General features: G+C 38.0%; 1 protein-coding gene across 1 annotated transcript in view; it reads left to right on the forward strand.

Moving 5' to 3' along the window:
• Positions 1 to 24,545, forward strand: part of LOC118748040 (FH1/FH2 domain-containing protein 3) — an 82,925-nt gene that overhangs the window by 10,119 nt on the left and 48,261 nt on the right. The window contains exons 2-8 of the mRNA XM_036482329.1: positions 9,107 to 9,216; positions 16,965 to 17,023; positions 20,514 to 20,698; positions 21,004 to 21,227; positions 23,543 to 23,764; positions 23,823 to 24,076; positions 24,157 to 24,294. Of these exons, the coding sequence (XP_036338222.1) occupies positions 9,107 to 9,216; positions 16,965 to 17,023; positions 20,514 to 20,698; positions 21,004 to 21,227; positions 23,543 to 23,764; positions 23,823 to 24,076; positions 24,157 to 24,294 (1,192 nt within the window). The remainder of the gene's footprint in view (positions 1 to 9,106; positions 9,217 to 16,964; positions 17,024 to 20,513; positions 20,699 to 21,003; positions 21,228 to 23,542; positions 23,765 to 23,822; positions 24,077 to 24,156; positions 24,295 to 24,545) is intronic.

Raw genomic sequence — 24,545 nt, forward strand, 5'->3', positions numbered from 1 at the left:
GCAGCGGAACCTAAAACAGCGACCTTAAAGAGCATGGAGAAGAACTCAGACTCTATCTACTAAGCGACTAGGAAAGTAATTACCTCCCCAAAAAAAAAAAACAGAAAAAACGGTCAGCTGTAGGGTAGGTAAATCTGACCATACTTCAATCAAAAATACATATCGCTAGCTTAGAGTGAAAAGTTGCTAAGTCCACTTTTTATGCAAATTCATATTTTGATACAGTAGGTTACAGCAACTAAAATTGCATCGTTTCGAAAAGTATAAAGGTACGTGTTTTATTTTTATTTTTTTTCGTTTATATTCAATGAAAGGAAATATTTTTTTACTCCCCTGCAAAATTTTTAAAATGGGACTTAGCAGCTCGAACGTATAACGAAAGGGACTATTGCGAAGATGTTTTTAGTTTTTTTTTTCGTGTGGTGCTTCTTATCACAAGTGTCGATACGATAACTGCTCTCAGAAGCATTTAGTCGACGTTTCAAATTCATTAAGCGAGTTCATAAAAATATGGGCACTTATTCGCCTAGTGGTTGGTGTAGATATATTACATATACAAACATAAATTAATCGCATAAGAGCTGCAATTAATCCGAAAAGTCATCAAAATCCTATAAAAGTCGATATTCTGCTCTGACTTGGCATAAACCGAAAGCCTTCATCACTACAGCCGACCAAGACTCATATCGGATTTATTCGGATGAGATCATTTGGTTGTTGCTTTGTTTATTCGCTTTCAACTGGGCAGTAATTGCAGTTGTACGCCCATGTAAAATCCAGCTTAAAAGAAAATGAAAACAAAAATGTGAAAACTCCCATTGTGTTGAGCAAAACGCTAACAAAACGTTGTTGGGAAGTTGTTGGAAGAGTAGCAACAACAACTGTTGGCATAAAACTCGAGCAACAATGCGAGCAATTGGCGATGGGCCCGGCCAGACAGACACAGCTGAATTGAGTAGATCTGAGCTAAGCTAACTAAGCTTAAGCTGAGCCGAACTACATACTTTACAAAAGAAAACTAAAGTGAAGTGCAAACAATGAGAGCATTGGTGACGGCGGCGACAACGAAGCTAGAACCACCGCAAGCTGGCATGTTGCACAAGCAAACACACGTATGTACAAAGGTCCATTTTATTACTAGCCGTACAATAGGCGCATTGGCAAATAAGTTCATTGGCAGACGAAACAATGCAATTGTAAACGAAAACGTTAACACGGATACGCCTCACCAGCTTACAAACATACATCCCTAGTACATAGTGCCAGCAATGATTGCATATGAATATAGAAAAGCATTTTAGATGCATCAGAGCAAAAGCTGAGCGATGAATCGTTTCGATAGTGTTCACGGTTCTGCTGGAGCCATGCGGGCGCATGAAGGCCGACCGACGTCCGACGGTTTTGCCTGAGACACTCAGACACGGCAGCTACAGCTGGTAGCTGCGCAATTTCCTTGGCTGAGGATAAGGTAAACAGCCGCACAAAGAAACTCGAGAGTCGTAGGTGTGCCTTTGGTGGTTCGACAGTTCAACAATAGGGTCTGGTAAAGTCTTCCTTACCACCATTTTTAGGGCGGAATGTGCAGATAGTTAAAGATTTATTATTTTCACGTTTAAATTTACCTTTTTTTTTTTTGCTATTTGCATAAGTGATGTATTACACAATGCTGGTACAACAAACTTTGAACTTTAGTGTTGCCAAAGGAAAAATAAAAATAAAAAAATAACAAGCGCATCTGCTTTAACAGCAAACGAAGTTAAAGTGGACAATCGGAATGGTCAGTTTACTTTGACTTTTTTTATGGTTTCGTATCGTAAAAAAAACGCCTATTAGAATGTTCAACGAAATTGAGTTTTCTCTGTCCTAATACGCGTACAGGCGTCGGCAACGAGACAGGTTCAACCTGGCTCAACGTTTACTTGCGCTTTAGGGATGTCCTGAAAGTTAGTAGAGTTTAGCAAACTTAAATTTAAAAAAATCTACACTTACATTTTTTGCTAGGCGAACTTCCGAACTGCTCTTTTAATTTGCAGCATCCTTCTTGATGTTGTCACATAATCGGAAGCAGTTAAAATTTCATGACGCATCCGAATGGCAGAAGGTTTTCCAACAGAAGCCTTTTCGGGGCAGAAATTAGTTTTAGCATTGCCGGCAGATTTTGTTGTTCAGTAGCAGCCCTGTCAAATTAATGAATCCCCTAGGTGTTAGCGACAATCTGATATTGGTTGGTCTCCGTTTACTCATTGATTTAATTTTGATGTATACTGTTTAAGGCTTGTCAATGCATAGTCTGTCTGATTTAGAACATGAAGTACGGATGGCTGAACCTGGTTTTAAAGATCCATTATTTCGACTGGGTGGCCCGAGAGAAATTTCGGATTGAAGCGTGGAAATCTCACCACTAACGATGTGGGTTTCTCTGCTCCTAAAACTGTTCTCTGGAGGTTTATACTCGCTGTTTTTTTACTCTCACTGCTCTGAGAGAACATGCGTTGGAGATTTTAGCCTTCCCAATGACCACGCGAACGTCGTCGTTGGCGGGAGTTTTCGCAGCCGCGTGGTGACACGCCTTTGGGAACTTTTCGATGGAGGATGCAGTGTGAATTGTCGGACGTAATATGATAAGCACGCGGTCATTGTACTTCGTTGGGTTGGGCAAAACCGGGAGTGTAGACCAAAGCTTACTTCCCATTTCGCTCACTTATGTTGATTTACCAGTTGTGGAATCTCCACATAGAGAACCCTTATGCGATGATACCCCGGATCAGCCACGCTCGTTTGTTAAGTGTGCGGTTTCGACATTCCCAACCACATTTTTAGATTTTTTTTTTTGTTTTTTATATATAACATTCATTGAAATTCTAAAACTGCTTTCCAAATGAACACCCCTAATGCAATTGTAGTGCAAAGTCTCTAAGCCTTTACTTAACAAACTTGCCTCTTTATGTTTATTTGTAGTTATTGTTCTGGCCTGAGGGCAGCAATTACCATTTGAGTCAACTTTTACTGCATTGTTAACTAATTCGCACTGTTCCAACTGCCATTGGGGTGCCATTAACTGACATCTGCCATCCTCTAGCCGCCAACCGCCAACCGCTATGCGGAAAACTGCGAACACACCTCTGCCGCTAATGGCCCAGCAGGTTTTCACACACACACACACATTCACACAATCATACAAACATTTACTACACGGAGCAGATGAAATGTGCAATTGCTTTCGTAAATTTTCCTCCCTCCAATCCTTCTCCAATCGAACATTGCGTCACAAAAGGATACGTAAATCCTGCGAAGCGGTCATAAATTCTAACAGTCAGTCGGCTAATAGCGCGAGCGCATTTGCATTGAAGAGTTATGAGCGTCAAGCCGAGTACAAATTGGTTATTTGGCTGGTGCTTTTCGCTACTTTTACTGGTGTTTTTGTTGTTGTTGTTGTTATGGCATCTGCAGTTTGCAGGAAACGACAAGACAAGAGATCAGCAAATGGCAAATGTTGGCAAAATGTTGCTATTTCGTTGGCGTTTGTTTGTCAAGTTCAATTGCTATGCAAATATGTTATTGTAGGCATTTGCAAATGTAGATGGGTTCCCTTTTTTGCAAATTAGCAGGAAACGTAAAATAACCATATAGGGGAGCGCATTCGTAGGAAAAGATGTCAATAAGAAGTTAATTACGACATATTGACTTTTTGTACATAGCAGAAGAAGCAGATTAGAAGTTAGATTTATGTGAAAAAGGGAAGCTTTAGAAAAGAAATGCGGAAACGTTTGCTTGCATTTGGTGATGGCAAAATCGTACCAGCACTTACGAACACATCACAAGTCATCTAGCTACAAGATTAGGGAGTAGTATCGTCCATCAGTTCGGCATACTTTCTGTAGCTCTATAGGAGGAAACGACTTTGAGTTCTGGGGAGAGAAAAAAATATTTTGAAGAGAAATAAATTCTACATCAATTACAATTTAACCCTTAGCTACCTCCCAAAATTCATTGCCGCCACAACCATCTATCATATGTATGTATGTCTGTGAGACCTGAGAATAAAGTAATTCACGATTCTAAAATTTAGATAAGAAAGGTTTTATTTTTGCTCGTAAAATTTTTAGTTGCATTTTGTGTTTCTTTTTTAAGTGATACGTGATTAATCTATTAAAGTATTGACCGTACTTGGCCGGGTTTCGACTATCAAAAACGTGTAAAATGAAAAGTTTTGAGTTTATGTGTCAATTTCTTGTTGCGATTATTTGCGCGTTTTTAAAGAAAATGGTATTTCTTATGTATTCCTTATAATTTCAGTAGTGAATTATTTACAACTTGGAGAGGAGAACTCATTTAAGAGAGCAAAAAAGGCGGTTTACAATTTTGTTGTTGCAAAGGCTGCTCGTTTTAACTTCTCAGCAGAAAAAGTAGGAAATTTAGAGCTTTCAGGTTTTCAATTGAAATTAATATAATTTTACAATATTCTTTTAAATTAGCTACCGTATGAATTGTTTTTGTAACTAAGTTGAATTTTTTTTCTTTAGTATAAATATTTGGTGAAAAAAACTGCATTTAAACTTTTTCAATAGGACCACAAATAAAAAGTTACCCTTTTTGACATATCGCTTGTCAAGGGTTAAGGGTTTTTTGCAAAAATGGGGGAAATCGTATGTCAATAAAAAAAATATAAAAAATATTTATTCGTAATTAGTTCTGACCACAAAAATGGCTTGAATTACCCATAGTGCATTGGTGTACATGCATACAAACATGATACATATGTAGCTAAACAGAAAGTCGATAAGTGGGACGGCATAGCAGTATGTACATGGCCACATATTTAGTTATGCGCAGTCCTTCATAGTATGTGCTATAATTCTAGCGTAGTAGTTTGCTTGATGGGAGAGTCAGGGTGTGCCTTAACTATATCAGACAATGTGATGAGCTAGTCGTTGAATAATTTTCGTATTCTAATTACCTTCAACCTAAATGCAAAGTGGGTGTGGTATAGGAAGGCTCGGCGAGTGCTTGTATGAGGCCTAGCAGCCAAAGTTCAAGAGGAAGTGAATTATTATAATGGTACCTTTTGCTATTTGCCAACAGCGAATGTCCTTTTGATAATTGTTGCGTAGAATATGACTATGTTTAGTGCATGTAATCGTTGGAATAACAATAATGCTGCGTAGCAAAGAAAATACGTAATAAAAACTTAAAACAACAAATAAAAAATATAGTGCCTGACATATTGATAAGGTCACCTGACTAATTTAAATACTTTCTTTATAAAGATATAACCAGCTACATCAAAATTTAGCACTTTTTATAGTGTAAGTTAGAAATGGCTACAAATTATCTTTAATTTTTGGCAATTATTTTTTGGTATCGCATTTTCTTAAGGCGCTGGCCCAATGCAGGCTTGCTTTGCACGCCTTACTTACTTTAATTTGCTTTGATTTACTTCAAAATTCCTTTGGCCAAATGGAGGCTTGGAACGCTGTCAAAGCTACCAGTTGTTTAGTTAAAAAGTCAAGGTCTGTTCCCTTACACTAAAAATAATTTTCCCACAAAATGACAGAAAATTAACAAAAAAAAAAAAAATAAATACAAAACAACCTTTTCAAATTTATTTTTATATTATGGCGAATTAATTTTTGCATATTCAATTTTTCAAAAGACTACTGACCAGTAGTTTGCCATCATAAATATCGCTAGCTTTGTGTAAAAAACTGCTAAGCCCACATTTTGTGAATCTTCATATTTTGATATAGAAAGCAAGAGAAATTAAGGATTAAGGTATTTCTTTTATATTTTCTCGTTTATACTCAATGAGAGGGAAATTTTATCCAAAAGAGGGTCCAGAAATCCGATAAGGCCAAAATAATACGAAATCTTTTAATAAAGATCCAATCATTCTGATTCGTATGGAGCTTTGCTTTGCTTTAAACACGCAAAATCTTGTATTCAAGGTTCCTCTAAAATTTGTAAAAATGGACTTAGCAACTTTTCAGCCAGCGATATATTAAACATAAATATTTAAACACAGAATAATTTTTGTCAAACTTTGAATTAAATATGTACTTATATTATATATTGTTTTTTTAATTGCGCAAACAAATTTTTGGTCATAAATACGTGCAGCAGTTTATTTGAATTTATTTAAAATGGGAACATACCTTTTTGTCAAAAGCCTACAAAACGCTTTCAAATAAAGCATTTGCCTATTTCAAACTTTAAGGCGCTTAAAGCAAGTGAAGTAAAGCTGCCATTTGGCCAACTTTCATACATTTTAGTAGAGTACAAAAAATGTTTGACAGTTCTCAAAGCGAAGCAAGCAAAGCAAGCGTGCATTGGGCCAATGCCTTTAGATATAAAATAAAATGCCACCATTCTAGCTGAGTAAAATTAGAATTTTTCTAAGAAAAAATTGTAGTAGCGAATGTTTGATGCAGTTTACTTCTATTTGACATGTAGATCATGGATCCACAGTCTTGCAGATTCCAGATGGCAACATTCCGCCATCTTGGATTTTAGGTTTTTTGGATTTTTTGTGCGATATGCAAGCTTATTTTTAATTTTTCGTAAAAAACGGTTCAATCAAATTTGTAGAGAATTTAATTTCCGACATGTTTCTTATAGAAGGTTGAAAAAAAAACATTTTTTATTGTAAATAATTAGCAAAAACTGTCACGGTTTTCGCCCTTTTTGAAAAATATTTACGAAAATTTTTTTTTTGTAAAAGGGACGTAAAAGCGGCGTAAAACTCAATTCCACATCACGTCAAGCAGTACAGTACGTTGGCCAAAATTCTATAGGACGGATTACAAAGATTAAGGTCTTAAAATTATCACATAGACGTCTCCTATTGAAAACAGTGTGGCCTTTCTTTTGTTTTTGAGTTTGCCGATTTCGAACCTAGAGCATGATTTTAAAAATTCATAATGGCGAATCCAATATGGCGGCCAAAAAACTAAAATCGATTCGGTCCGTTTGAAACGTTTTCCTCTGGGGCTCTTGGGGCCGCTTATTACAAATCTGAGGTCAGGTTGGAAAACTTAAAAATGGCGGACTCAATATGGCGAAAAATTTACAATCAAGGGTTCTTAAGATCTCTGTGGGAGCTTTCGCGGCATGTGATCTATTCTCAACTCCAACTTGATTTTAGTAGATTCATTTTTAATTTTAGAACCGGATATGATGGTAGAAAATGAGATAACTACAACTTGGATGTGTTTCATAAAGATACTCTTTATCAGAATTACAACTCATTGGAAATAAAATCAAAACAGCAAAATACATCTTAGCTATCCGAGCACTATCACATATGTATGTACTTACATGCCCTTCTCCACTTTAAAAGTTAGTGACCTTCAAGTTTTATTGCTATAGTTTTTAGTACATTAATAATGGTGCGAGTAGTTAGTTCATTAGAGCACATTAGCACCTCTAAACTGGCTTAATGGTGCTGCCCAACACTTTGGCTAGAACAAAACAAATCGTTTTTTTTTATTCACTGAGCTACCGAAGGCACCGAACCATTACAGCTTTTCCCCTTCTATTTAATTTTTTTGTGGTGCAATCGGATGTTCTGAAACAAGTGTTGCACATATGTATATATGTATGTATGTTGGCATGTGGAGTGCCGTCATGCACGTAATCTGGAGTATGCACCATGAAAATATCCACCTAATGGTCAGAATTTTTCACACATTAGTGAGTTGTAAAGTCGCGCCTCATTGCAACGGATCGCCAAGCGTTGTTAGTAATTTGTACTGCAACTAAGCGATTATTCTGATTATTCTGCTGTATGTAGTACTGCAAATAAAAACGTGGCAATCAGCATTAGTTTTAACGGCTGCCCATCCGCAGCAGCAGGCACCAGCACAGCAACGCTGATACAAAGGCGTACATAAGTGAAGTAGTGAATTGAAATAAATGCAAGAAAAGAGAAGCTTCAGATGGAAGCAGTACAAACTTATTGTGAATAAATACATGTATATACATACGAACAAAAATGAAAGGAAAGGCAAGAATTTCCAATCGAGAAATCCGAAAGCCTTTTGCCACGAAGCTGGCACTATGCCGCAGTTGTGGCTGCAGGGCAGCAGTCAGTCAAGCTGGTGATAGGCAACGAAGAAACGTGTCAGCAATTCTCATTTCTCCTGCAATTAATTGATGTCTTCAATTAAAAATGCAATGCACGACGAAACGCTGCATCTCGTAGCCCGCCAGCGGCAGAAGAGAAAAGTAGGTGACCCATCACCATCATTAAGCTTCATCAACAATCGACAAGCCGTGAGTGAGCTGCTGCCAGCCATCTGTAGCATCGATGAAGCAAAGCTTTCAATGCGAATCTAGTGATTGGGGCAGCAGCAAAGCCAGCAGCTGCATCATAAAAGTGGCTGTGGCATGCAACCGCCGCAGCAGCAGCAGCAGACATGATTTTCAAAATGCGTGCACAACCATCGCATCAGCAGCGGCCAGTCAACATTACATCAATCGTGCGCCAGTCCACGCCAGCATGACGCTGCAAACATTCCATAAAACACAATGGACTGACTAGCTAATCAGCCACCAATCGATGTATGGACGATGGACGCGCATGTATTTAGATATGTATGCACAAAGTGGCGATGAAATGTATGGTCGCTTGCGACCAGCTGTGCCACCAACTTACGACAGACTCTCGGCCACTGGCACTTGCGCCACTTTTACTTAATGAGAATGCGAATACGAATGTGAATGGCATTGCCAGCGGCCTGCCCAGCCACCAGCCACAGACCACCGGTTGTCCAATGATCGTCTTCTAAAGGATGTCTGTCTGCAACAAATATGCGCAGAATAACCAGCAATCTTCTTAGGCAAAAACCAGTCTATAACTTACTTTCGTCGTCGAATCGTAGTCGTAATTAACGCATCAACGCGTTGGGGGGAATGGCAGTTGATTTATTTTATTTTTATTATTTATAAGCATTTTCTTCTTTACGCTGCTGGCACTTCATCTGCTTGCGAGTGCATTAGTACATAGATTTTCTTATCTCTTCGCTCCATTAACAGCATTCCTGGTACTAATCGATCAATTTTCTTCTCTCTCTCTCTCTCTCTCTCTCTTTTCCACTCTTCATTGCAGATCGACGACGCAGCCATACAGGTGTACAAAGATGGTGACTATGGCGCCTATTTGGATTTGGAGTCCTCGCTTGCTGAACAAGCGGAAGAAATTGAAGGTCTTAATTCTAGGTGAGTTCGCTAGCGAGTAGTTTAAATTTAATTTAAGTGGACAAAAGTTGCTTATGCAGAGCGAAGTATGCCAGTTGCGCACTTGAGCAACATTGGTGAAACTTGAGCACCCAATGCGCATTGTTATGAATTATTTAATATTTTTATGTAAATATTATTGCAATTGCTTGTAAAAATTTCCTCACAAATGAGCATTCATGTTGGCATTCGAGTAGAAGGTGTTGTGTTATTTGAGCTTTGTAAGTTTCACACCTACAACTTTTCTTTGAGATTAAGTCATTTGTGGTTAACAACAACAATCAACGACAAAAAACTCTCTCTGTAGAAGCAATGAATAAAGTGCTTTATTAGAATTATTTAATTAAGAGCAGTCATTACTCACCCACACTTTCAAATGTCTGTCTATTTTTTTTTTTTTTTTTTTTTAGTTTTGTGAAAACAATGCCAAAACTAGTTGTTGTTGGCGTGATTACTCACAAACATGTGGTGTAAACACCTTTCAATTTGCTAAGTTAAATGCAAAGCGCAATGTGCGGTGTAACTTCAGGAGTATCTATGAAGTCATTTGCTAACGCAAATGCTGCAGATGCTCACCTTGCGTAAATTTCATTTGTAACTTTTGCATCAAATCATAGCTTATTAAAAAAAAAAAAGTGAAATATCTGTTATGTACTGAAATCTCCAAATACATACATATGTATGTACATAGTTAAATGTGAGCATCTCTTCGAGTAAATGCTGCAATACTCACTTTGCTAAAGTTGTTTCGACATTCTTCTCTTTGAAACGGAATTTGTCTTTTAAGTACGTCAAGCACCCTTTAAATAGATTTCGGCTAAGATAGAACTAACCGTCAGCAAGAAAACCCGAAACAACGCGAGTAATTTAAGTTCCCAAAGCCTAGCTAAGGTTCACCCGCGTCGTCCTCGGAACAACTACGACTGTAACAATCGAAGGCATTGTGAAGTTGTAGCGCATTGAGTTTCTATTGGACAGTGACCTGGGACTGAACCACGTAACTTTGAAATGATAGTCGTTCCAACGATACTGACAAAACGATGTCGTCAAAACACAGATTCAGGGATTTTTCTTGCTGTTACATGTTCCTCCTACTCTTACGCGAACCAATTTGGAACCGAGTTGACGATTTCGCACAAACGATGAAACAATTTTCGGTTTTCATGAAGCAAGATAATATCCACATGACATCGTCCAGACAATTGACGCCGTACGTGATTCATGCACTGTGTTGCCAGCACCGAGAGTTGGTGCTTGGTCACTAACTCCTGTGAGAGCCGACCAGAAGGAGCATACACATTTGAGATGGCGTGCAATAATGTCAGTGGCAAAAAATGTCCGAGACCTTGCAACGTCTACTACAGCTGCCATGTAAAGGAGCGCTTGTGGTGGGAGAGAGACTGTAGCCACAATCTGCATCAAAGCGAAACTCTTAAACATCTTGCTAATCTGCGTCCATGCCCCAACGGAAGAGAAGGATGATGCGTGCAATGATCTTTTCTGTGAGCACTTGGAGCCCACATACGAGCGACTTGAATGCCAGGGTGGTCAAGGAAAGGGATCTTTGGAACCACCGTCGGAAAATTCAGCCTCTACGACGAAACGTCCGATAACGGACTGAGGCTAATCGACTTTGCCGGGGTCCGAAACATGGTAGTATGCGGTACTAGGTTTAAGCATAAAAAGATCCATCACTGCCTCCGGATCAAAAAACGAGAAATCAAATCGATCATGTTGTGACAGACGGAAGGATTGCTTCCAGTGTTTTAGACGTACGTACACTCCGAGGCCCAAACATTTACTCGGACCACTATATACCAGCCTCTGTGCACAAAAAAATGTGCGCCCAAAAATTCAAGTAAAGCTTAACGTCGAAAAGCTGCAGTCACAACAGGCAGCCAATGCATTCGCTATTCGACGCTACTCTGAAAGTATTCAACTCGGAGCCCGCTGGTGGTAGCACAGGAAGAGGAAGGCCCCCACTGCATTGGAAAGGCCAAGTGGAGAAGGACTTGGCTCACTTGGCTTTTCCACTTAGCGTCAGTTGGCTTTGTTGAACTCGGCCAAAATCGCTCCGGCGGTTACAACGCCAAATAGGAAGAAGAAAATTATTTTGTTAGTTATTGTATGTACTCGTACATATAGTTTTTCCTGGAATCTGCATTTGACAGCTTGCTTGCAATGTTACTCAAATATACTCAAACATACATACATACATGCATATATTGATATGAATTCTAAGAATACGAAGGCCACTTCACATTTGAGTATCAAATGAATGGCGTTAGACAGTATGGCCACCATGATTCAATAATACAAGGTTCGATAAACTGACAGTTGTCTCTCTCGCACCGCTCCCTTAGCAGTGGCACCGTGTTGCTTCTTTGCAATTTTACATGGAAACAGTGTAGCTTTGGTGTGAAATAAAAGTATAAGCTTTTGTGCAATATCTTTATTTGTATATGCATATGAAGCATATTTAACTGATGAAAACATATGCATTGGATGTTTACATCAGTCTCATAGTAGTCTTATTTAAATTTTGAGTCATTTTGCAGTTTTTATACGGCTAAATAGCATATAAATTACATAATTCACGTAGATATATCAATATTACGTTCAACATTTCGTTTAAAATGCCAGATTTCCTGCAAATACATTAGAATTTACGAAAGGAATTTCACTACTAATTGCCTACTTTTCGTACTTTTCTACTACCATTTTCGAAACAAGGGATTGCATTCTTGCCCTTTCTCTGTCCTCCGTAAATGCAACCTTTTGTAAGGGAGTGTCAAACCGCAACTGTCAATAATTATCTAACCTTGTATTATTGAATCATGTATGGCCACCATCACTGCCAGCACAGTCACTGCAACCGTCATCGTCACCACAATCAATCAACAAATGCTTTGTGGTTTTCGTAAACGAATACTCGCACATTCATGACTGTACGAATGCACGAACGATGATCAAAAGTAACTACATACAAACATAGAATAGAAGGAATTTAGATTGTGGGCTAGCTTGTTTATCTACTGATAAGAATTTGTTTACCAAACTGCGCAAAAAGATCAAGTTAAGGAATATTGCGAATTTTCTCATTCAAATACCCGTGAATCTACAAACATACACACATAACGAGTAAGATTACATTTCGTATACCTAAAATGTGTAAATAAAAGTTATGGTTTGCGATGTGAAAGCTAAAAGGCATTAGATAGATAAGCAAGCGTAGAATGGAGAACGAATGGCTTGTGCAGCCGCAAATAGCAATGATTCAATGCACTTTGTGTACAGCTGAGTGAGTGGATGGATGACCATGCCCACTTTGCGACGAGTGCTAAACGCAATCAGCTTTGATTATTTTCATGATTAACGCAGCATTTTCTATGAAACAGCCAATGCGTCTGGCCGGTAAAGTTAGAAAGTGTGCAACAAAAATAGATTTATTGTTCATAGCCCGCAGGTATTATTTGGTGAATGTGTGCAGTTATGGCGCTGGAAATTTTTTTTTGGTTTTTTTGTTTTAATTTTTTTATTTTAGTTTCTTTGTTTTGATGAAAGTCAATGCCAACCAACGCTTGCGTACTCGTATTTATTGCATTGACTGTTGGTTTTTTGTTCTCGTTTTTCGTTTATGCATAAACTCTACGCTCCTCTGACTTCACTGCCGCCTCTTCTCTGGACGCATTTGCTTGTCTCGCCTGCTTCTATTCGATTTTTATTTTGATTTTATGGTTTAAGGAACGGCGAAGAAATTTGCCAGAACTGTCGAAAGTTGGCGATAAAAGATCTACACACACACATGCACATACACGTTTCAATGTGCACGCCATCGCTGCCGCAAGCCACTTAGCCAGTACGCCGCTTTGAATGGCTAAATTTCACTTTCCGTTCTCTTGGCTTTTGAAAGCAGACAAACTTTATGGACGGACGAACGGACGGACAACCGAAAAGAGTTACTTACAGCGACTGTCAGGGGCAAGACGGACACAGTGGCGAATACAATTTACCTTGAACCCATTATGCTGCGCTGGCTGTGGCTGCTCGCTGCTCGCTGCCAGTTGGACGGCCAAACATAAAAAATGCGCACACATGCAGTGGGAAGTTGGAGTTGGGTGCTGAAACTTCGGTGGTAGGCTGAAGCAGGAAGCGCCCGTTTCGGGTTTTGCAACATTGCATATCAACAGCAACAACAACAGCAACAGCAGCAAGAGGAGCAGCTGTGCAGCTGTGCAGCTTTACAACAAAGCTTTCGTGGGCTGCTGTAAGCGCAGACCGGGCACAGCGGAGGCGAGGTCCGTCCGATTGGCTGGCTACCTGTGTGTGTTCCCGCCACTCGATACCGTCGAGTGGGTCTCATGGCGTTGGTGGCTGCGGTTTCAAGTTGACAATTGACGATGAGCAGCCAGCGAGGCTGTTGCGTTGTTGGGTTTCACTGGGTTTCTGGGGCACATTAAACACTTTTTTCTTCTCTTCGCTTTTTTTCGAAACTTGTAGAGTGTTTACATAGATACACATTCATGTGTGGGTGCTCTCTACATTGAAGCGGCTAACTGCAGACGATGCTGATGCGGCCGCATGTTGCATGTGGACATTCGAAGTTCGCCATTTTCTTGGCCTTTCACTTGATTATTTATTGCGAACAAAAAAGTGGCAAGAAGGAGGCAGCGATGCTGGTAATAAGTGGCTGAGAAAAGCGATCGTTTTTTAATAACTGCCTCGAGTGACTGCAGAATAATAATTAGTTGATGAAAGTGTTTACGTTCGGAATATATTATCGATGGCACACTTTTCACTTCCTTTCGAGTTTTGCGAGAGTAACGGAAGATTTAGAGCTTGAGCGGCGGGAGTGCGCTTTGCAGTGAAATTCTTTAGCTTATTTAGTGTTTTCTAATGAAATCTTTAGTTCTTCTATTTTCCGCGTAACTAGTTATTGCTGTGTTAAATAATACCCAATATGACAACATTGCAAAAATGCAACTAATTTGAGCTAATTGCCGCTAAAAGCTAAAGGCGAAAAATGCCGAGTATTTTGCGAGAATTGAGTCTGAAATGAAATCGCAGAGATGCATAAATAGTAACAAGTCGGTGGCATGCAAAGTGCTATGAGCTGGTACAGGAAAGGGCTAAAACAAACCAGCTTAGTGCCACATAACTACATTCATACCAAAGGCTTGTCCGGTAATGATGGTGGGCACCAGTTGGAGTGGAACGCGACTTGCGATTAGCCGCGTTGCACATTGTAGTTGGTGCAAACGCTGCTACGCCATTATCACATACCACAGGGACAACATTTCTGTAGACGTTGCCGCCATGCAAATTGGAAAATGCATTCCGCACAACGAGACGAGCCACAAATAGAGACACGTAAGGAGCGTTTTGAACGAGTAGTGAATAGTTTTGCATTGAGTTGCATGCAACATTTAGTGCGAGTAATTGCAACTCTGATGCTTTCATAAACTCTTTGGTTTAGTTAATTTGGAAATATGACAACATATTTTTAATGTTTATTAAACAAAAAGGCGAATTTACATATCGAGCCCTAACCTATGAAATGTTCCTGGAGCATCTGGATGCATTTCTGCATCAAAAATAAAATGTTATAAACAATTTCTCTTACCTTTTGGCGGTTAGGGCTCGATTATAAAGTCAATGTTACTTTGGGATAACTTCTTTCATATAAACCCCATGTCTTGCTAATCAATAGATCTGATTCATAAATGGTTAGGGTAGGTTAGGAAACCGTGTCTTCGTGCTTCTAGTCGGTCTCTATGAAAGCCAAGAAGAGGCACGTCCCTCCAACCGAGGTTATTCCAAAGCCGAATAGTTTATGTAACACCACTATCTTGACATAAGATTTGGTTAATTAATTTCTCCTCATCTTTAAGCTTAAAAGATGTAAGTTATAAACTGTGTAAAAAGGGATAAAGGGAGAGAGAGATATGCAGAGAAATTGTTTCTCCAATATGCTGTGATGACGCCGGCAAGAATTATTTATGTTTAACTCCAAAGGTTGTTCAGTTCCTTATTTGTTAAGCTTAGGCCATCCAAACCAGTGGTCGGCATTCTAACACATTCAAACGATTCAATATGTGAGACTGTGTGCGTTAAATGCACTGCTCAGCTGGCGCTCTTCGTATGCGTGTGAAATACACATGTGCTCAGAGAACGCTTAGCGATCTATGGACTGCCGAACGCCGATCTAAACCTTAAGATTTCATAGTCATCGCAGTTAGCTGACTTACTTATCCAAATCGACTATTTCTTTCTTTCAAATATTACTTTGTCCAAGATGACTAACAAATAGTAATTTTGACCTGACTCAGTGATACTAAAAATGAGCGACATTCGCGGAAAATTCATGACTTCACTAGTTTGGAGTCTAACGTCAACGAATAGAGTGCGCTTCTCTAGTAGAGACTAGATAGGCAGCCTTTTCTATGGCAAAGATCTTCGCTTGAAATACACGGTAGGCTTCCGGCAATAGATAGAATTTCCTGATATGCAGATCCTCCGAATACATAGACACCCGTGCAAACATCTCTTACCTCTTTTGAGCCGTCAGTGTTTAGGGAAAAACTTACCAAAATTTTCCGTTGGTATAAACCACCGAATAGTGTAATGCACCCCGTTGTATCCCCTCCATTAAGTTCACCTAAGATTTAATGTTTGGTCGGATGTTGTGCACATACTGCGAATTACGTGCGCTAACAAGCCCGAATGCATTTTTTATAGGCTTACTATGCTGCCAGGCCTTTCTTTAGGTTCTCTTCGAGAAGATCGGCCAACCATTAAGCAAAATTTGTAGAGCCCAAATATTTGTTTCACCACCTGCAGCGGAGTCATTAAAGGTGCGTACTACTATTTAATAGAAGCCACATTCGATCCCTGGTCAAAGCAACATCGCAACAAATTACAGAAATGTTTTTTCTACCCACAGAGGTCGCCCCTCTGCAGGCAATGGCTAACCTTCGAGCCTATTTCTGCCTTGAAAAAGCTTTCCATTTGCCGTTCGGAGGCGACATTAAACTCTACGAGAATGGAGATTTGCGTAACAACATCAAGACTCACACCACAAATTGGAGGAGAACCTTGGCCACAGACCATAGACTAAATGTGTTCCAAATGGTCTAAAAAATATGGTTTTTATATGCATTTGCATCTATAGTATATGCAAACAAAAAAAAATCAAAAACTTAGCAAGCCATGGTACGTGTGTTTACTTAACTGATTTCATATTCCTCTGGGTATTATTAACTTCTTTCTTGAATTCTCTTATATCGCCTTTCCATAGCTTATATGTTTGTATGTATGTATGTATATAAATAGCGGTGTATGCGGCACCAAGTAGAATTATTATTCAGCAATCGATGTTCTTAAATGGTCATTGAACCAAAATCAATCGAAGTGTAGGGGGGAACGGTGAGACGAAACGAGTCGCTGAGCAATTGCCAATTAACTATTATACTGGTTGATTTATAACCGTACAGCTCTGGGCAGATTTATTTTGTGGTTGGACCAGAAACGGACACACCTGTAAATTTGTAATGAACTCTTATTGTAGTTGTATTGGTGAATTTTACGGCAATTGACGCCTCTAACAAAGTTTCTTACCTACCTCTATTTTTTAAATTTTATTTTCTTTTGAGTAATTTGCTTACATTTTTAATTAACACTATCATCGTTTTTTTTTCTTAACTCTTCCTCTTTTCTCTATTTATTTACAGTCGCAAAAACTCATTGGTAGTGCGAACACAGCTGAGTGTGCGGGTACATGCCATTATTGGTAAGTAAAACTACCTGGAATTGTTGTGTAGGTATGCCTAGTAAATAGTATATTTAAGTCACAGAAAATTGTAAAAAAAAAACGCAACCACAAAAACAACACAAAAAACAATTCAGCGAAATAGCGGCGGTCGTCTGCAGAAATTCCCACACTCATTCATTAAATACTTCCAACTGTTTATTTGTTGTTGTGTTGTTTAATGCAAAACAATAAACATTTCCAGCTATTAACTGCCGGTGAGCTGGCAGCCATCAGCCATGGCCGCCGACAACAACCACCACTCAGGCGGCAGTCAAGGCATCACATTCACAAATCAATTCATTCGGCCGACAATTTAGTCATAGTAATTGACAACAAACACGCAGTCAGACAGATATGTATATATGGACATACATACATACATACATGAATATGTTTGTTGGTGGGCTAGCATTTGTTTTGGCTTTGATCGGCAATAATCATCTCGGCCACCTTCTTGCCATACAAACAATGTTAATCTGTCAACATGACACTTTTATTTGGCCTTGATTTGTTTCGGTCATAAATAGAAGCAAACATATGCAGATACTTATATATGTATCTGCATATGTATGTATGCATGTATGGATCGAGATATACTAGTTATAAATAGATTACGTCTATGTATATCCGTAATGCCTATGAGTACGGTTTGTTCTTTTGAAAATACCGTAATCTTATTAAAAGAGCGGCGTGCTGCGCTTAACAACGGGCCACCGAGTGAATTTCCGGCCAACTGGAATGAAAATTGAATGGAAAATAAAATAAGCGCAAAGAATTTGATGAGCTAAGAAGTATTATTTATTTATTGAATAACAGTAAAGAAATTGTCTGTTAACAATAAATTTCACACTAGCATCTGTTGAAAATTTGCTCAGAATTTCTGTTGAAAGTAGGGTGGTTCAAAGACTAGTTTCACCTTTTCATCATAAGTCGATGTTCAGACACGGAAACTTTTGTTGCGGCAACTCGAAGCTTGTAGGGGAGAGAGCGACGAGGAAAGGGTACATTCAAGAAGTCAGATTTACGGAAGTTATCCTAAAGCCCTTGGCAGCCTCAAAGATACAGCGCGTAAGAGCGAAAGAGAGCACTCAGTTCATAAACATCTCAGACTGGTTAGTTTGAATTAATACCTCGTGATCATGTCTCTAGGAAAAAGAATGGTCCATTCCCAAACGGCGTGTAGTGTGCCTTCACTTTCTGCATATTTGCATGTTTCGATTGGCCTTATATATATACTCCCCGTGCCAAATTAAAAGCGCATTACAAATAGACAAATTTTAACCATTTATTGATTTTTATTTTATTTTAGTTAGTATAGATGATACAAAATGTGTATTTTTCAGTACGTGCACAGTTTGTACATACATTTACACCCTGTGACAAAATTATGAGCGCACCTTAAGTTGTAACGATTTCTTTTTTTGTTTCTTTCCTTCGGGCATTTCTTATAACACGTAAGTTTTAAGCAAAAAAAAAATAACCGACTTGAATTCTCATATAAAAATTTAGGAGTACCTTTAATTTATTTGCCTTTCCAATAGAGAAAGAATTATCGAAATCGATTGACGTGGTCCAGAGTTATGCGGTAATATATTAAAAAACATATTTCGTCGAATTGATAACCTCCGACTTTTTTGATGTCGACTAAGAATAAAGTTTAATTTTCAAATGAAACCGTATAGGCCTAAATTTGAAACTCTGCGCATTATTTTAAAAATTAAAAAAGTTTTCGTAAAAATTTGTAGTTTTTTAATTAGATTTCTTAGAAAGATTTTGAATACGCAAGTTAAAAGTAGGTAGGACTTACCGTTGGTTTTTGCCAAGTTTATTTATATTTTTATATATATGTATGTACTTTGTATGGAAAAAAATGTACAACACTGACAGGAAAAAAATTGCCAAAACAACGTTATGTCCCAGCTACTTCAAACTTGCACTTTATTGTACTTAAATTGAATGGTCTACAAAATCGCATATTCAAAATCTTTCTGAGTAATTCTAATTTAAAAGCTTGGAATTTTAAAGAAAGGTTGTTAAATTGTTTTAAATATTGCGCAAAGTTTGAAATTTGGGCTTATACGAATTTAGTTGAAGATTAAGCTATATTTTTATTAAAAACAACTGAATTTACTTAAAAAAAAAAACACAAGATAAATTGTTATAACTTGTGAACTTGAGGTACACATATAATGTTGACACAGGGTGTATATTGTTATTATGATTTTTTCGGCTATGCGCGTATAATTATAAGCAATAATTATATAATCAATAATTATAAGCAAATCTTCCGTCTAAACCATGGGTCTAAAATCCATTTGGAGTTTGCCAAATTGGGAAAATGGCTTTCTTAGCTTTTTGCTGTAGTGTCGTAAAGAACGGCTTAAATTTTGTATAAAATATATGCACTTATCTTTTTCTTAAAACTTCATACAGAGGGCACAACAGTGAAAATTTTCCCATCTTCTTCGAAACCTATTTCCGCAATTTGGCGAACTTCAAATTGATTTTAGACCGATGGTTTCTTTGGAAAATTTGCTTAGAAATACACGTAGAATCCTTCTATTCTATACGAGCATAGTCAAAAAAATTTACCCTCCCTAGTGTACATACATATCGTTACCTTAATTCACAAAGGCCGTAACCAACACCAACCAATTTTAAAGTTTGAGTACCAAAAAAAAAAAACGGAGTTGCATGCTACTTTTTAAAAAGTCGTACCTGTTTTTGATACTCTATTTAAAATGTGTTTTGCCTCTCCTGTAAAATAAAAACATTTTTTCATTAGGGTCTTTGTGAATTAAGATAACGATATGTATGTATAAACTTTGCACCTAATGAAAAATTCAAATTTGGTATCATCTACACTTTTGCTTTCGTTGAGGTAGCTCCAAAGCGTGATCGCGCAATTTTTATTACCTTTTTTCTTGATTTATGGGAGTAAAAATGATATAGTGGGAGGCAAATCAAGTCTGTAAGGTGAATGGCTCACCAGATCGATGTCTTCGCTGTCTAAGACTTAAAGAGATATTTAAGCGAGTGTGTTAGAAACTCCATTTCCATTGTGATGAATGATCTTAGACTTTTGGCAATGAAATGGCTTGGCGCTGTTAAGAACCATTTTCCGACGTTTCTGGAATGCTACAATTTCTTCAAGGCCACTTATGCCAAAGATCGATTGCTTTTCCCGAACTCATATAATGCACAAATGCATTTTTCTTCCAATTTTTATTTATTTTTTTTGGAAAGTGTCTCAGCCAAACACTTTGCAAAGAGGTGATCGCCAGAACTTACTATCTCCATAAATAACCAGAACTCTTAAATTGGACATCGAAATATCTATTTGGTCTATGCTTTATTTGTTCGCCAAAAAAATCTAAAATTTTAGTACGCTATGCCGCTAAAAAAAAAAAACTTTTTAAATTAATTTAATGCATATGCCATTTTTATTTTTCCCTCCTTTCTTTCACAGAGAAACTCCTCTCCTCCGAGGGCAGCGAATTGCGACGTGCACTCTTCTCATTGAAGCAAGTCTTCCAGGAGGATAAAGACTTGGTGCATGCCTTTGTGGCATTGGGCGGACTCAATTGTCTTGTGCGTGTCGGTAATGGAGCCGATCAGAATTATCAAAATTACATTCTGCGTGCCTTGGGTCAGGTGTGTAGACATTCCTAAATACATATATGTATGTGTACATACAGATAAATACAAAAAATGTATCGAAAGACAACTATTCGTTTACTTTTCAATTTGGCGTAAAGCGTTTACTTTGAAGCGTTTAACTACTTATAGATTGCTCAGCATTTAATAGATTGCATTTTATTTGCTTGGCAATGTCAATTAACCACATTTATGCGTTTATTATTTTTTGTTTTTGTTTTCCCCCCATAATAAACCATTATACACAGACATATGTATACATATATATTTACATTCATTTGTGGTTATTGTGCCAATAACAGGTGATGCTTTATGTGGACGGCATGAATGGCGTGATGAAACATGAGCCCACAATGCAATGGCTGTACTCGTTGATCGCTTCGAATTATCGTTCTGTGGTGAAAACGGCACTCAAGTTGTTGTTGGTGTTTGTCGAATATGCCGAAACAAATTGCTATGTCCTGGTGAATGCCATTCACTCGGTGGATAAGTCACAGGGCACACTGCCATGGTCGAATCTAATGAGGTAAGCGTATTCAATATAATCATACTTACATATGTACACACATACATATATGTATACATATGTATTAAAGTTAAAAACTCAACAGCTCAACCAAAACTTTCTTTTCAAAATTTCCTAATTTCAATTTTATATCCGACCCGACCCCGTTATATGTTTTTAAATAATTTTCGGCCCTTTTTGTCATTTCGATAACTTTTTACAAGAATTGGATCATATTCCGTGTTACATGCGATTCTGCTTTAAAGGTCCATTTCTAAGATATTAAAAAAGAATTAAAAAAAAAACACATAAAGTAAGAAAGTCCAGTTCCGCATTTTTCCAAAATTACTGAGCTTTCTAAAATAGCTGTGCCTCGAGCAAAAATTTTGAAAGGCGGAATCTTTTAACTGCGTTTTCTCCATTTTTTGGCATTTACCGTTTCTCTAAATTGCGGGAGAGCTCAAAAGTTTACTTTTTCCGAACTAAAGACCGGACTGTTTTGAGGAGCGATCCAATGCGTTACATTTTCGCTTTTTACTACTCATTTATATTTTATTATGCTGCGCACCACCATTCCGCAGGACATACCATTTTTAGGAAAAGTTTTAACATGTCACTTCACGCCCATTCAATGATTTTTCGTGAACTTTGAATTTGTATTAACTTGGGTTTTGTGCCAATTTGGGCATTTTTAATTATATTTTTAACTTTCATTCGAGCTGACAGGGTGTTATGAAAAGTACTACGAAACAAAAAGGTGTTCACAAAACCCTGGCTAACCTGCCAAACAGTAATTTTACGCACCGATTTACACATTTGGAAATTGGGGCGTTCCTGCAGCAGCCTCGTAAAATTACGAATTTTAAACACTTTAAGACTTTACGAGTTAAAGGAAATTCTCCTCCTGAAAAAAATTGCCCGCCAAAATAAAGAGTCTTAGGTTTGTTTTCTCAAGTAGGTTTTAAAACTTATCTGCTCTTTAAACACAAATTTTTTTTCGGAAAAAATATTTTGAAAGGCCAGATAAATTTTAATACCTTTGTGTAAGGTCCCAGTGGGAAAATGTGTTGTATGGTAGTCGGAAAAATAATCAGTAAAACAGCGGATTTTACATTAAATATTTATCACGCATGTAATGCCTTACTACTTTACCACTGGGGTACGTTCTTATATGTACACATGTATGTATGAATGAATGCGGCTTATGCGTCTATGTAATAAGCAAACTCACAGAGATTTCATATTTTTTATGTATTTAGATACTTAAGTATGCATATTCGAGTTTGCGCGAATACCGTTTTTATTCGAATAGCAAGCGGATAAGCACCAACAAAAAATGTATGTATGTATGTGCTTCAAATATGTATTGCATTTCCGATCATACATTCGCTGATCGTAAATTTCACGTACCCTCTCATCTTGAATGCGCCTTTTTAATTCAACATATTTCTCCTTAAAATGTTTGTGGTGCAAATAGCTCACCACACTATCAGCGTTTGCAACCAAATATTCGAAAGCAGCATACTTTTAGGCTATACTCAACTATACTCGGCCTCTCGTTTACGTGTGAGTGGTAAATGTCTTGAATGTGTGTGTGTGTATTTGTGTATCTGCCGAACTTCCCTGCGGGAAATGTATCTAACTATAAGTTAACTTGAAGTTGATTAGGAAAGAACTAAATGTCACTATTATTTGTATATTTTCTTTGAGGCAAGCTATCTATAGTTCATTGGGGATGGCCGTGAAATAGTCAAGGGTGGTTACCTCTGCATTAGATGTCAACTAACTTGTACCTAACTACTTTTGGGCATAAAATATCAATAAAAAAGAAAAATATTTTTTTTTTTTTTTTTTTTTTTAATGATTTACTTATTTACTTCATTTTATTAAATTTCATATTTGTTTACATATACTGCTGTAGGTGGTCCCATATCCAAACTCCGTCAGACATAACTTCAAAATGATAATATACAATTTCGGTCCTCCTTTTATTTGTCTCCAATTCGAAAAAATATTTATGCAGGGCAGGAAGAAATTGTATTCAAAATAAAATTTGTATGAGGATATTTAAATAGAAACTAGTTTAAAGAAAACAATCTCCCCATTATGTCTGCATTACTCCTGCATCATTTGTCAACTAGTTTCAAGTTAGCTTTTTGTAGCTAACTAGGAGTTATATATTTTATAGAAATCCCGCAAAAATCCTAACTACCAGTTGGTTATTTTTTATCAGTTGATAATTTTTTTCCTGCAGGGTTTATTCAACTCTCTTGGTTTTTAATTTTTTTATTTTACCTATTTTGAATTTTAACAATTTTTTTCGCACCGTACAACAGACTTCTAAAAGACTACGACAACGCTGATGCCGAGCTAGTCATCTATGCCACATCGTTGATTAACAAAACCTTGGCTGGTCTAAACGATCAGGACAGCTTCTACGATGAGAGTGATCTGCTGGAGCAGCAAGGCATGGAATCGGTGATACAGCGCTATATATCCAAGCCTGGTACCGATCTCGATCTACTAGATCAACTGCAGCTCTACGAAGCAGTATTGAAGTGAGTAACCTATCGCCACTCCTAAGCCTGTTGTCTAAATTTTGCTTTTCATTTATAGATTCGAAGATGGCGAAGCGGAGGGCATACGCTTGCCGGAGAACTCGCTGCGCAAAACGCAACGCCATCGCCAGAGCACAGACACAGCGGAACGACGCAAGTCGCGACGTCACAGCACTGGCACCAGTCCGCATGTCAACAAAGTGATACCGTCACCAAAGAGAATCACGCCAACACACGGCGTGCTGGACGAGGACAGCTCCAGTTCGACGAATTCAGCTGAGTACGCAAATGGCGTTTTCAATGGCGAGAAAGGTGTGTAGAAGACATTTTCTTTCCAACGAATAATAAATGCTAATATAAGTTTACGTGTTTTTTTTTTGTAAATCATGCAGCGCGCGATGGCGTCGGCGTCACACCCGGCTTGCGTAGGAGGCGCGAACGTGCCGAGCGGCATAAGAGCTTTCTCAAGGAGCAACAGGAGGCTGCAGCGAATGGCATATTCGCCGCTTTGGAGCGACGTGAGGAAATAGGTGAGTACACCGAATTTAAAAGGGAAAGAGCGAAAGTGTTTTTGAAGTTTTTTTTGGCTCAATCGATTTGGTTGAATAACTGTAAAGTTGTTCCCAAATTAAGTTTTTGCGCACACTAACCAATTTTTACAACATTTATTTTTTTTTCTAACTTTCCAATTGTTCGCCTGTCTCGATTAACAACAACATAAACAAATGTGTTTTGCGCCATAAATCGCCTTAAATTAAATATGTAAAATATAATATGCGCT

This window comes from Rhagoletis pomonella, unplaced genomic scaffold (genome assembly GCF_013731165.1).
Source record: "Rhagoletis pomonella isolate Grant_MI unplaced genomic scaffold, Rhpom_1.0 Rhpom_scaffold_00012, whole genome shotgun sequence".
Lineage (NCBI taxonomy): Eukaryota > Metazoa > Arthropoda > Insecta > Diptera > Tephritidae > Rhagoletis > Rhagoletis pomonella.